Source organism: Sturnira hondurensis, unplaced genomic scaffold, assembly GCF_014824575.4.
Source record: "Sturnira hondurensis isolate 20B ecotype Veracruz unplaced genomic scaffold, ASM1482457v3 Scaffold0010128, whole genome shotgun sequence".
In the NCBI taxonomy this organism is placed as follows: domain Eukaryota; kingdom Metazoa; phylum Chordata; class Mammalia; order Chiroptera; family Phyllostomidae; genus Sturnira; species Sturnira hondurensis.
Window position 1 is genome coordinate 12,284,839 of NW_028082759.1, and position 14,399 is coordinate 12,299,237.

Sequence of the window (14,399 nt, forward strand, 5' to 3'; positions counted from 1 at the left end):
AAACAAAGAGCTGGCAATATTCCAACTTTCTGAATTAGAGCACTGGAGGCAAGTCGTGTGTGCAGTTCAGCCATTTCCCCAAGTTCACCCCACAAGTACTTGTATTGATTATTTGAATTGACCTGATTACTTATTCAAGAGATTATCGTGGATCTACTGTATGCGAGGCACCCTTCTAGGCACATGAGGATGCAGCTGAGACTTAACTAGTCAAACAAATTTTGTCCAACAATGAGTTTATTTTCTAATGGAGTAAAAAACAAATAAAATATATACTATGTTACGTGCATGTAAATTATATAGCAGACAGGAGCTAGGAAGGAAATAGGATGTCTTGGGGGTAGTTGGTGCTTTAAGTCGATTTGCCAAGAAAAAAATCCAAGGGTCTAAGGAGAGAGTGTTTGGAGTGGTTTAGGACAGCAGGGGAGCCCATGCAGTTGGAAGGCAAGAAGTGAGGAGGTGAAGAGTTGGAAGTGAAGGTGCAGAGCTAAAGGAGCGGGTCATTATAAGGCTTTTTGTGTTTAGCCTGGGAGAAACGGGAAGCTTCACGGAGTGTTGGTCTGAAGAGGAACATGATTTACTCTGGCTGCGATGGAGAAAAGACTTGGGAGAGAGTTGGGGAGAGATGAAAAGGGACAGAAGCAGGGACTGTTAAAGCTATTGCAATAATCTAGGCCAATTGAATGATGGCTGAGAAGAGTTTGGTGACAATGGGAATGATGAGATGTATTCAGATTCTCAATATATTTGGAGATACAGCCAACAGGACACACAATGGATTTGGATGTATTTACATGAGAGAAAAGGAGTCAAAGTCTACTGGTTTTAGCCTGAAGACCTAAAAAAAGGTGAAGAAATGTACTGATCTGAAGAAAAAGGTAAAATAGGAATGAAGCGGCTTTGGATGAAATTTAAGAATTTAGTTTTAGACACAACAAAAGATATTTATTTAAAGAACACAGTGGAAGCACGTGAAACCAATTGCAGACAAAGTTATGGGATGTCAACGCACCCTCACCCCCTCTCTTTCCTGGACTGTGACACCTCTTAGCGCTGCTTCTCTTTGCATGTTTGCTCTTCCCTCCAATTTCTCTCTGATCTCCTCTGCTCTGTAACTCGTGGCTCTTCACAGCAGCAATGTCGGACAGAATATATAAATATGACTTTCCAACTTGGCTATCATCAGTTAAGTGACCTATACATTTCAGAAAAAAATATGCTTGGCTGTTATGTATTAAATATCTTCTCCCAGATCTAAATATCTGTATGGGGAGGGGTTAGAGATACCAGTATCATAGGATCCTAATCTAGATAGTATTTTTTAGTAAAATTCCCCTTAAAGCGATGAAGTGTGTTTCCCCTGACTTCCCAGATTGCCTAACCTTGTTGCTCCATCTGAATGAAGAGGTTAAATATCCCAAAGCCACCAAACCTAGATGCTAATCAGAAATTGGAACTTCGTGCATATAGAGATAATTTACATAAACCAAAGCAATAGATTCTGCAAATGATCTTCAAAGGATAACTGAAATAATAATCTTTCCCCCTCCCCCTCCGCCCCACACAAAATCATTTTACTTGCTCAGGGTCTCTTCGGCCTCGGTTTTATGCGGTGTTTCCGGTATAGTATTGACAGTAGTGTACTTGTAATCCGACTCTGGAGTGGGGTGAGGATTTGTAGCATTTGACTATTTTCATGGCCTAAATACTCCCAATGTGGCCAGTTTCAGGTTACCAATGTGTTGTCCCCGAATGCAGAATTGGAAAAAGATGTGTGAAACCGGCCCTTGGTACTCTAGTACATCAATGGGAGTATTAATTCCTGTCCCTCCCCCATGGCATGCAGTGGATTTTAGGGCCCCTTTCACACCAAATTTGGGGTTCAGGGCGCTATTGAAGCTGGAGCTATAAATTTTATAGCCATTAATACATGTATAATATTTAAAGGACATGGGATTGGAGGGGGCTGATAGAGGAGTGTTCAAGGCACGGAATGTGATATGAAGTCAGAGAAAAGGACGAACAATTTTTAGAAAACCACGAAACAGCAGCTTACTGAGATGGGAGAAAACTACAGAGTTGACTCGCCTGGCAATCCTGTGGACATCATTCCAGATGAGATCTGAAAAACAGGAAAGGGCCAGACCTTACAGGGCCTCACAGATAATATTAAGAATTTTGTTGTTGTTGTTTATCATAAGCTCACAATCACCTGATGTTGTGAAATGCAAATATTGCAGTTTCAAAGGTTTTGACATGTCTTAGTTTAGTTCTGTCATCTACATAAAATTTCATTTCCTTTCCAAAGGTCAAATGATTCAATCCCATGAAACTAGCCAATGTGCCAAAATACACTTTTTAGTTAGACAATTTAAAATAATGATTCTGGGGCATTTTAAAACTAGAAACTTTCTATCTTCCAGTGAAAAACAAAATTACAAAATATTATTTCAAACTTTAATTTAATTAGTACAGTAGTTTAATGTACTAATTCACGAGTTTAAAAACCAGAGACTGATGTAACTGGAATGAACAGTGGTGTCATGATAGGAACTTGTACAGATTTTTCCCCTGCCTGTTTTTCCTTCCCTCGTAGCAGACATGATCTGAACACCTTACCTAAGGTCTTGAATAACGCTACAAGATGGACAGTCGTTTTAAAAAGCAGAAAGATTTGTGTTTGTTGCTTTTTCTGTACACACATCAGGCTCAGTTAGAGAAAAGTTAGTAGCTGACATGGACCCCAAAAGTATTTTTAGTCCTTTTCTTTTTGTAAAAATGCATTTCTTATCTCTCCTCCCACATAAATATTAATCTGGCTCCATGTTACAGTCACACATAGAATAATCTTAAAACCTAAGGGATAGTGGGTGTCATTTGCAAAGAACACCAGCGATTTCGGATGACCCCAATCGTCTGTCATTGCACATTGTCATCTCAGCTGGGCAACCCTGGCAATATTGCAGCGGGCTATTGTTTATTGAGAAAGCTAATATTAGGAAGAGATGTGATAAGAATGCCTTGAAAAAACTAATTGAGTGCTATCTGTTTTTGGCAGTAGCATCTTGTATCTCTCTCTAGTTTATCTCTTTTGAGTCCTTTATTCAGTCTTTTTATAAAATCCCATTATTTAAAAATTGAGGGCAGAGTGATGCCATGTACGGAGCTTTATATATTAGTCCGATACTCAATGATAACCCTTTCTCCTCTACTGCTCAACAAACGAACTTTATTGAAAAACACGGGGAGACCTGCAGAAAACATTGAGATATGAGTCATAATCCCAGTGTTCACACATTCTCTAAAATTTTATAGCAATTTTTAGAAGTTTCAAAAACATTGAATATTTTACTATCAAGTTTTTCCAGTGGCAGAATGGGTACTTTCAAAAACATTCTGGGGAAATTTCTATGTAATCATGCCCTTTTTAATGTTTTTCAGCCGATTCCTCTTACTATCTTATTACAAAATCCCCCAAAGAAAACAGACAGGTGGAGAGACACATGATAAAGAAAATCCAGTAAAATATTCATTGTGGAATTTAAGTGATTTTCATTGTATAACTTTTTTCATTTTTAGTATGTCTGTAAATGTTCATAATTAATCACTGGAAATTAAATATTCAACTATTCCCCGGTGAAAATGGAATAGACATTTGTTTATCTCATCGAATGATTGTTTATAATAAATTTAAACTTAAATAATCTTGCAGCATCAAATACTATTTGCTAACAAAATTCCATACTTCCAATTGAAACATTAACAAAACATAAACTGGGAGGCAGAATCAAGGAATTGCAATATCTAGGAAAAATGCAATGGAACAAGAAAGTAGCAATGGGGACGATACTTTTGTAAAAGAAACCAGAGTGCAGAAAGTCCCAGTTCTTTCCACAGAAGTGCATTAACTTAATTAACTTTCAAAGTAATCTTTAAAATTATTTGAGGGCGAAAATTGTATTTTACTTAATTAATATATTTTTTCCTACAAAACCCTTCTCAGTCACCACCCAGGAACCACAAAGTAGGCGCTAACCCAGCTCCTGGTGACATGGGTTTGCTCCTTCGTCAGGACACTTCTCTGGTTTGGCCGTGGCATTTGGTGACATGGATGTAGTGTTTGATCTGTGTCGCCCCCTCCCTCTCCTCTGCAGGGAAAGAGGGTGAGAGCAGAAGTGTCAGATGGGCCGTAGGCGCCCGTCTATGCAGCAGCACAAATAGCAGCTGAGTGTATTTTTGGTCAGGTACAAAGAAACAAATGGCTGTCGGTTTTCCCAAATGTTGTTTACCCTTCTGATAGTCTTCACAACAGCCATCACGTATAAATATGTATGGTGTTTATTTTCATGTGCCTCTGAGTACCAATTCAGCAAGGTGCTCTGGTACCAGTGTTTATTCCTTGATATGAAGTTATTGAGCTTTTTCGCTAGATGCATTTTGGACTTCCTTCATGGCTACTCTTAGGCTCAACTTTGCTAATAAAGAGTATCCTAAAAAATAAAAAAATGATAGGGTTCTCAAAACTTACATTTTTGCACAAAGGATTTTGTACAAAACTTTGGCAGAGGCAAGGGACTTGGCATGATCCTGAATTCTAGTTTGTATACACATGTCTTAAAGATATTTATATTTTCAGCAGGTGCAAAGTATCAAGTAAGTACGTCTACTTCTTTTTGAAACAGAATTTTCAGGGCGAGGGTGAAGCAGTAACATTAGCAGCAGCAAAGGGGTAGGTGGCACCAGTGGGGAACAGTGGCAGGTGGTGACAGTCAGGTGTCCACCAGAAAAGAGAAAAACAAACAAATAAAACCCTCTTCCATTAGGGACATTGTTGTTTGAATTGCCTTAAAACAAATCAAAATCTGAACATTCTTTTTCTTGCATTTTCTCTTTATTTCAAGATGATATTCACATTCCTAAATTGGAACCAAAGGAAACGTATTAGACTTGACTAATAATGTCAAAATGGTTTTCCTAAATGAGTTCGCAGTGGTGAGCGGACAGGATTACTAAGGAAGGGAGGGCGGGGGGAGGACTGCAGACACGAATGCACGGAGAGGCGGTCCTGCAAGACGCAGCAGCACTGCTGTGTCCACAAGGCCTCCACTCCAGATCGTGGTAATCCAAGTCGGACAGTGAATGTCAGTCAAGGCTCAGCTAAGGGAAGGAGAAGCACACTAAGAATGTTAAGAAGAAATGAATTTTATACAGTAAATTATGTACTCAAACAATTGTTAGGGGGTAAGGTTGTGGTGTCCAGTTTAAGCGTCCAGGAATGACTCTCGGAGCAGCAAAGGCCTGTCCCACTGGGGAAGCTACTGCCCTGGTGGCTGCCACTGGAGCTGTGGACTCGGGAACACACCTCAGTGGCTGGTCCAGAGACCAGGACGAGAAAATGGCAAGATGTCCTGGTGGCAGCTGCTGCTGTAAATGCTTCTAGTCACCCAGGAATCTATTACAGATAATAGTCTTCGGAACAGCAGTGGAGCAAACGTACCTTTCCTTGAATCTGTCTGCTAACAGAAAATTTTTTAAAAAGGAGAAAATAAAAAAAAATAAAATTAAAAAAAGAGGGTGGAGGGTAAGAAAAAGACCTCCACATTATTTTTGCCTTCCAAACCCTGTAAGGGTATAGCTAATTGAAAAAAGGTAATAAATGTCCAGACTGTTAGTTTCAAGGGCATCTCAGAAAAATAAATTTTTATGCAGTTGCTCTGGATCTAGGGAGGTTGAAGTCAATCCACAATATTCACTGTAGAGTCAATATCCAAGACTAGAAAATACTTACAAATGCTCACATAGCTATTCTATATTTTAATCCCCAGAGGTAAGATCATAATGTGCATAAAATATCTGTATGAACTATAAATATATATCCCAGTTAAAAATATGTAGGTAATTAATATTCAGACAAAAGGCAAAAGTATGGTATCTGTTGGCCAGCTTGATTTAAATCCTGATTTTGTCATTCATTAAGTATTTGGTCTCATAGAAGTTATTTAACTTCTGGGAACCATGACGTTTTCTCATCTGTAAAAAGAGACTTACAGTAGTAACTTCTAATGGGGTTAGGACACAAAGTGAATGAGAAAATTCACGTCAAGTGCTTTCACAGCATCCGGGTCCTTGCTGCTACTGCAGCTGCTGCTGCTGCCGCTGCCGCCGCGGTGGAGTGGAGGAGTCAGGCCTCTCACCTGCACTGCTTGGTTTGTGACAAGAAATAAATAGAACAGTGCTTCACACAGTGCCGGACACAAAATAAGGTCCAGGGATTTTAAAAACATCTTTCATTTAGTTATTGAGTTTGCTTTAACAGTATCAGTCTAGTGAACATTTTCTTTCTGAAGATTCAACATGAGGTCTTTGTTTTTGCATTTCTGAGAAAAAACAGAATAGAGTGATCTTGTTGATTGTGGCTTCCAGACTCAGATTGCATTACAAATTGTCCCAGGCATGGAACTGTCTAGACTGGTCCACACTATTCACAGACCATCCAGATATGAGGGGATAAATAATATACAGGGGTGGGCAAAACCAGGTTTCCAGTTGAAGAAGACAAACAATGCAATCATTAATAAATAAAAATAATAATAAAGGCCACAAGAAACAGTTTGTTCTTGCATTATTATTTAAAAATACTTTTGCCCACCCTGTATTTAAACTCTTCACTACCAATACAGTTGGGGCCAAATGATAAAAACTTTAAGGTGTTGCACCATTAATTCTGTCTTTCAAAACCAAGGAACTATGACAATAGAATAAATCAGGGAAAAAAAAGATGCATTTGAGAGTGTGATTGCCTATTGATTTTTATTAAAGTGAGTTTTGTTTATAAGAAAAATATTTTTAAATGTTTAAAATTAAAAAATACTCTGTTTGCAGCCAGAAAATTAACTTCCGTGATCTATCATCAACAGCAGAACAGATCTGGGAGAAGACGGGAGCATCAGATCATGTTTGCAGACAAGCTTTGTCTGCAAAGGCATATTGGCTCCCCTTGGTTTTCCATCCCCAAATCAGGGGCCTATCTGAGTTCTTGCTAGTGACACTAACCCAGTCTGAGGGGACAGAGGTGGGAGGGTGGGATTCCGTCAGCCTCTGACATGGTAAAGCTTGGAAAGGTGGGCACTCTCAGAGCCAGGAACCCGGTGGGTGAGCCTTGGCCTTTGGAGATGGGTATCTGCCCAGTGAGGTCCTGGTTGGTGAAGATAAGTGAGTTCTCCTAATCAGATCAGAGGATACTCCCAGGCAGCCTTGGTCTTACATTTGCGATTGATATGATTTGTTGCAGTGTGGCACTGTCAATGGTACTGTTAAATGTTTCTCAGGCATGGAACAAGTGCCTAGAGAGCGGAGCATTTTGGTGGTTGGAGTGGGGCTCCCACGTTTGCTCGGCTGTGACAAAGAGTGACATCTAGTGGGGAATAATATCTGGGAGCATAGTTACCCTTTGATTCTATCTGTTCTTAAGCCTTTCCTGAGATGTGGACTCTGCATGGAAAAGATTATATACTCACTTTTATAAATGTGCTCACTCAAAAGTGGCCATAGCCTCGCTTCTAGGTCTGGGAGAAGGAAATTCGAGGCACCCCTCTAGACTGAGTCTTACAGTATTTCCAATCATGCTCACACAGAAGGTGTGGGACTAGCATTGATAGAGAACTTGGGTACACTGCATAGATTTTTCTAAGGAGAATGAACAAAAGGAAGACTTTGTATTTCTCAGTGTATATGTGGGTGGGGAGGCAGCGCTGTGTGTTAAAAACCAGTCAGAATGGAAGAAAAATGATATGTCTCAGGGGTCTTCACATTAGAATGCAGGTAGAGCAGTGGGAGATCCATAACATTTACACAGAAAAGGGTGGAGGAAATGATCTGGGGGGGGGGCATGTGTGTGCAGACAGTCCTAAACTAATCTCCTTTGCCGTGGAGGAGAACCAAAAAGAAGCGAAGGGGAATAATAATAGCTAAAATTTGTTAAGAAGTTATGATGCATTCAAGTCTAAGACAAGTGCTTTATGAGTATTTTCTCCTTAAATTCCTGTGCTATTCATTTGAAGTAGAAACTGTCATCTTCATTTTACAGGTGAATAAATGCAAGCTCATTATTCCTAATCACAGAGGTGCTAACTTAGAAGTCAGTATTTGAATTCTGGTCTTTCCGATCGCAAAGTTCATGCTCTTAGAATCTGGTAATTTGTATCTTCACTGCACTGTCCCCAGTGCAGACTAAAATCGGTGAGGAAACACTGTGTGTGTATTTATTTCCTAGGAGATTACTGCAATACTACCATACCATTTTTGTGAGTTAAAAATTCTATTTCCATAATTTGTTGCATCAAAAGTTTTAGGAAGGAAAAATCATTTGACATTAACAAATACTAAAAGAAGATATTGAAAAAATTAAAAAGTCTAAATAAATAAGTTAATTAATAAACTAATTGATTTATAACTCTGAAAAGAAATCTAGAGAACAGCATATTCAGTCCAGGAGCAGGAAAGATGCTCAGTAAAAAAAGAAACACAAAAGAGAAGAAAAACGACTTTGGTTTCATAAGAACTTTTCAACTTTTCTATGAAAAACACCATAAACAATTAAAGTTTAAAAATTGATGTGAAGAGGACTTGCATTGTAGGAGACAGGTTTAATACAATGAGCTATTTTAAATTGAGAACAATGGGGCAGTACAATGAAAATAGACAAAAGATGCAGAGAAACAAATTATAGCACAAAAATCCAGCTACTGAGACTGTGCAAAGATGCTCATAGTCACTAGTACGTGAGGAAAGTCAGTGGATGGGCAGCTTTTGGATTGGGCAAAATTAAAACAAAACAAAACAAACCAATAGCTGCTGTTGGTGTTTGCAGAACGAACAAGAAAGCACATTGCTGGCTGACATATGAATTTCCTAGTGTGTTAGAAAGCACCTTGAAAACATCAGTTAAAATTTAAAATGTATATACTTTGAACTCTGCACTTCATCTTAGCAATGTACCACCTGAAAATAAAAGCATTACCAAATAAATAAGGGTACTTATTTGATCATCATTTTGAGGTATGGAAATTAAAGGAGCACAGAAAACACTAACCAGAAGAGAAATATTATGGTCTATTTCTATCACAGAATACTATATCCCACTTAAAATAGTGAATTGGAATTATTCTAGTTAGCTTGGAAAGATCCTCATGAAATCTTGTGGAGTGAAGAAAGCAAAATATGCATATGATGTCACTGTTATAAAACAGGAATGAGCTTTATCAAAAATTTTTATTGGACACTTGTTTATCTGAAAGACACTCCCCCAGAGATCAGGGCACTGTGACAAATAGGTAAATTACTGATATTTTGAAGATAGAGAAAAAGTAAAAAAAGGCAATAAAAATGTAGTGGAATGTAGACCTGCTTTAAATACGAATGCTGTAAGTAATGCTGTGGTTTCCCATGAGCTGTTATGAGAGATTCTGCAGTCCATACATGCGTCGAGAATTGCCATAGCCCAAAGAAACATGTCACTGATGTGAGTCTTAGCTTCTTGTATTAGTAATGGTGATAGTGTTGGGCACTGATAGAAAGAGAAATCGAGATACTGTAAGTAAAGCATTACAGTGACTGGCAGAGAATAAATGCACGCTGAAAGGCAACTGTTGTCATTATTATTATGGTTTTTAAAAGGCTGAGGTTATACATTTTTTGAAAGAATATCACAGAGGCGTAGTACATCCTTACTTCAGCACTGCAAGAGTCTGGAGACTCATCTTGCATTGCCCCTGTCAGTCGGCCAGTGTTCTCAGAAGCCCCATGCCCACGTGGACACTCCGCGGTCTCAGCAGGTCTCCCCACATCACCGTGCACTGCGGTTCGTTCTGTGAGGCTGCAGAACCTCCATCTGGACACTGTCTCTACCTGTTGCCGCAGCCCTGTCTTGGTCACACGGCTTTTTCTAAGAGGCTTGTAGCCCCTTTTAACAAAACCTCTTTACTTCTGGATTTCCCATGAACTACAGGTGCTCTCTATTCTTAAGGTTTCTCTTTTTTCATCCCTCAAGGCAAGGGGCAAGGGGACATGCCACTTAGCCCTTTCTCAAGATCCCCTCGGTACCTCCTCTTTTCGTCTTCCAGCAGTCTGCTCATCCAGTTCTGATTCCTTGTACGTTGGGAAGGGTTCTCATGTCATCTTTTCCTTACCATTGGGTTTCCCATGCTCAGTTCTTTACATTCTGGTTTCTCGGATCTGCAAAGTGCTATGTACATTGTGAGGAAAGCCATACTCTTCCAAGTGGAAGCCTCCCTTGAGAAAATACTGCTTTTGCTTTGTGTTTTAAAACCTCCTTCTTGAAGTGCAGTTGCCTTTTTTGTTCTAGGATTTTTCTGCGTGGAATGTCACAAAACTGTTCGCCTCATTTCAAGTAGTTATGCTTATTAAAGCCCCCCCCCCAGTTTTACAGATGACAAGAGGGAGCTATTATTTAAAAATCCGAGCATAGAATATTTATTAGCTACTTACAGCTTTTCCTTGTTTCAAAATTGATAAATACCAGAAATTAGGTGATTCATTCTCAGTCGCCTTCAGCAAAGCCTTGCTGGCAGAGTCAGGAGTGAGGAAGAATGAGCAGGGAGAACCAAAACTTTATTACTTCAAAACAAAATCCAACTGCATACATTCCCACATACATGTTTGTAGATACATATAATCACAAAAACAGTGACACATAGAGTTTTCTACCTACTCTCATACAACCTCTGGTCTCTTTGAAACATCCCCTGCCAAAGCAGTTATTTCCAGGAATTCTCTTAGAGTGTCTTACCTGTGCTCATAAATACACCCCTCTGGGCGGTACTGTGGAATTCCATACCCGCCCCCCTGCCTCCCAGCTCTTTTTCGTACTGTCTGCTGTGGTCGCTCTGAAGCCTGGGGAGCCTGGTAAAGGTGTCTTGCTAACACCATTGCCACCAGTACCCATGCGGGCCCTGCTGTGCTAATTTCACACAGGCCTAAGCCGGCCTCCTAGAGGGAGAAGCCCCTCTCTGACCTTTGAACCACGGCTGCCTCAAGCTCGGAGTGCTCGTGCCTCGTGCTCTCCACACCTCAAGGGCTAGAGGCGGAAAACCAGCTTTGCGGTTCTGTCATTTTAGCACTGGGAGCTTCTTCTTATGAAGTGGAAGGCCAGAGTCTCCCTGGGGGATGAGAGGGCAGGAAAGAGGGAACTGGGGAATCAAAGCAAAGTCTCCTCGGCATGAGGCAGCTCAAAGGATCTAAAACCATTTGTCCTCACCAACCGCCACCATCTTATTGGACCAAGGTGGAAATACTTGGCTCACTCTTCTCGTATTGAGAGGTTTGCCCAAGACCGTTTCGTGGTCTTTTGCTTACATAGAGATCCGTAGAGTGTTCCGCCTGTGCTCTGGACTTACCTTCATTCGAAACTCTAAATTGCATACAACTTGAGTTCAAACTTGGACTCCTACTATATGCTAGTATTAAATGAATGCTAGTAATTACTGAAATATGTTCTTAATTGCTTGTCATCTAGGACTGTATTTTTGCTTTATATTGACTATGGTGCTCTTCTGGTAGGCAGAGCTATGATCCTTTGTTAGGAAAGTGCTTTCATTTTTTCTACAAACTGAATTTCTTTGAGTAGCATAATAACTGGAGTTTTTTCCTTTTATTGGTTTGTTTCTTGGGCCCAGAAAGGTCTCAGCTAGGGCCTTTACGTAACTCTGCAGTGCTTAACGTGAACCTGAACAAGTAGGGTACATTTGATACTCACTGACCCAAAAGCGTATTTTATTTTCTAAAACACTCTGTGTTCATTTTCCTTCCAAATTGCTCTACAAAGGTTGATTGTCAAGTATTCACTGGGAGCAGTCAATAGTGTAGAATAATATATAACCTTGCACAAGTGATGGAAATGGCATAAAAAGTTAGGAAGTAGACTGGTGAACGTGAAAATCTGGAGGTGGCTTAAAAGGATGCAGAGAGCACATGCTTACTTTGGACCTTTGAGAAAAATGTGGTTTCCCTTTTTCTGAAAATACAACCTGTAAAATACATATTAAGCCTATTTTTCATTTTATTTGAACATTTTCCCAGTTTGAAATCATTTCTTCAAATTATCGAAGTATAAACAAAAATAGCTAACTTCTGATTATTTATCTACTATCTACAAAAAATGACTTGCTATCATATATTTCAATCTAGAAACTCAAAAATCTCTAATAGTTATTTTTGCAAAAATAATACCTTTTGTTGGTGAAATGCATAAACTAAAAGAACCAGAGCTAAATTATAATTCCACCCACTGTTAATATTTTGGTATTCAACACTGTATGTGTTTTCCTATGCATATAACTTTTAAAAAAACTGGGATCATTTTGTGGATACCGCTTTTTCCATGTAATTGAAAACATATAGGGGGTTAATAAAATGTGTTCCTATGATATATTTTAAAGGCCTTGATTAACAGTTCTTTTTTCTAGAAATTTTTTTCATTTACTCCTAGGACCCAACAAATGCTAAATTTATTTGAGATGTTTTGTGCCCCATGAGTGACATGAACTGGAGCCCCAGACTAAGGGCCAGCTTGTGGGCTCTGCTCTATCCACTCAGCCTCACGGGAACAGGAGCACTTCCTTGCTGTCCCCTTCTTTAAAGTCCCCTCCCCTCCCCTCCCTTCCCTCTTTGTCCATTAACACTATGTATAAACATAAAAGGAGCAACACCACCCTGCTTCTTTTTACAACACAAGTCATGCATTTCCTTTTTGTAATGTGAATTGTTCTTCTCATGACTTTAACTGTTTCTGATAGTTGGTTATGTTTTTGATTAATAAACAGGAGGTCCCCAAAGTATACTACCCTAGCCGTAAATTAGCACTGCGTATAACAGTAGCCACAGTAATTCGATGACTTATTTTCTCTTATTTAGAAAGTCATTTTGTACATAAAGATGGATCAAGTACAAGCAATCTATAGTGTTAGAGCACTATTGCTTGTAACACTACAAGCAATAAATAGTGTTACAAATTGATTTCAATATCAGGATCAGAACTGACTATATTATAATGCAAAAAAGTTAATACCTTCATTCCTAGGGTAGACATATGTTGTATCTAATTTATTGCCACCGCTCTGCATATTTTGGTGGAATCCAGCTGCTGCCATCCCCTCTCTCAAATCTTTGATCCAACAGTAACTCCTGCTGAGAATCTCAGCACAACATATAATGTAATGAAATGCAACTGAAGAGAATGCACCCCAGTCAAATATTTTGTATATTCTAGCACAACATAGTTAATTGCATGCAATATTTTATAGTTTCAAAAATAGGATACATTTGGCATATTAATTGAAATTTATTAATTTAATAATATATTTCCTCTTACAGTGAACGGGCATCCAGTACTCAAAAGAGCTAACATCCAGATTGTTGGGAAGTTAGTGTCCACATCTATGAGAGAAAGGAAAATGAGACAACAGCAGGTGTTCTGAGAAGTAGAATAATGTTTTCAATACAATGTTGCTATCTTAAGAGTTGAACCCATCTACCCAAAGAGATAAGTTAACATTGGCCATGGATTAATTTGGTATCAACAGGCAAAATGACAAAGCATCCTTATATATCTAGAGGTTTGAAACAAGTCAGTCTGTAACTTTTAAATATCTTCAGATGAACCATTTGTTGGATATTTTTCATAAAAATTCTGCTAAAACCCACAGTGTCAAGTATTCCTTTTACTGGACTTAGAATTGTTTTGTTCTATTACCGATAGTTGCCATAAAGTAACTTCAAGATCTTTATTTTCAAAAACTCACTTAAATCTTTTGGAAATGATTTCTCAAAATGCTCTTCAAACTATATGACTTTATAAGTATGGTCTTAATACTGTTTTTCCCTATTCTCCTTGCTCACTCTGAAGTGAACAACTGATAGTCACTGTGCACTATTCTTGATTACCTACCTGCCTTAGTTTAGGAAGGATTGGAGCACTGGGGCTAACCCCTATCCCTTGAGTCTTGAATTTAAGTTTATCTATCTATCATTCATCGATCATCCCTCCCTCCCTCTATAAGTGGGATTGGAAAACCAGTGAAGGAGCACTAGTTAAAGGACAAGACTGTAAAAGCAGTGCAAAGACTAGGTATGAATAGAGGCGGAAACTATGTGGCAGGTGTTCCAATTGTATAGTTCTTACCCCCAATCTATTACTTCTACAATCAACTTTTGGCTTTTAAAAAAGTCTCTCGGGCTCCTTTGTGCAATGGAGTTCGCGGCAGACTACGTATGGACATTATTAGAATGAAATCTTTGGAGAAGCCAATTACAAGGATCATGTTAAGTCAGGATCTCACCAAAACCAAAACAGAGTTGTGCTCAACATCATTCCGATACTCCAA

At 39.0% G+C, this 14,399-nt stretch overlaps 1 protein-coding gene across 1 annotated transcript in view; it reads left to right on the plus strand.

The window, feature by feature from the left end:
- IQCM (IQ motif containing M) overlaps window positions 1-13,625 on the plus strand; it is a 246,894-nt gene extending 233,269 nt beyond the window's left edge. Inside the window, exon 13 of the mRNA XM_037058235.1 lies at window positions 13,390-13,625. Coding sequence (XP_036914130.1) covers window positions 13,390-13,493 — 104 coding nt within the window. The 3' untranslated portion in view covers window positions 13,494-13,625. The remainder of the gene's footprint in view (window positions 1-13,389) is intronic.
- Window positions 13,626-14,399: the final 774 nt, after the last annotated feature.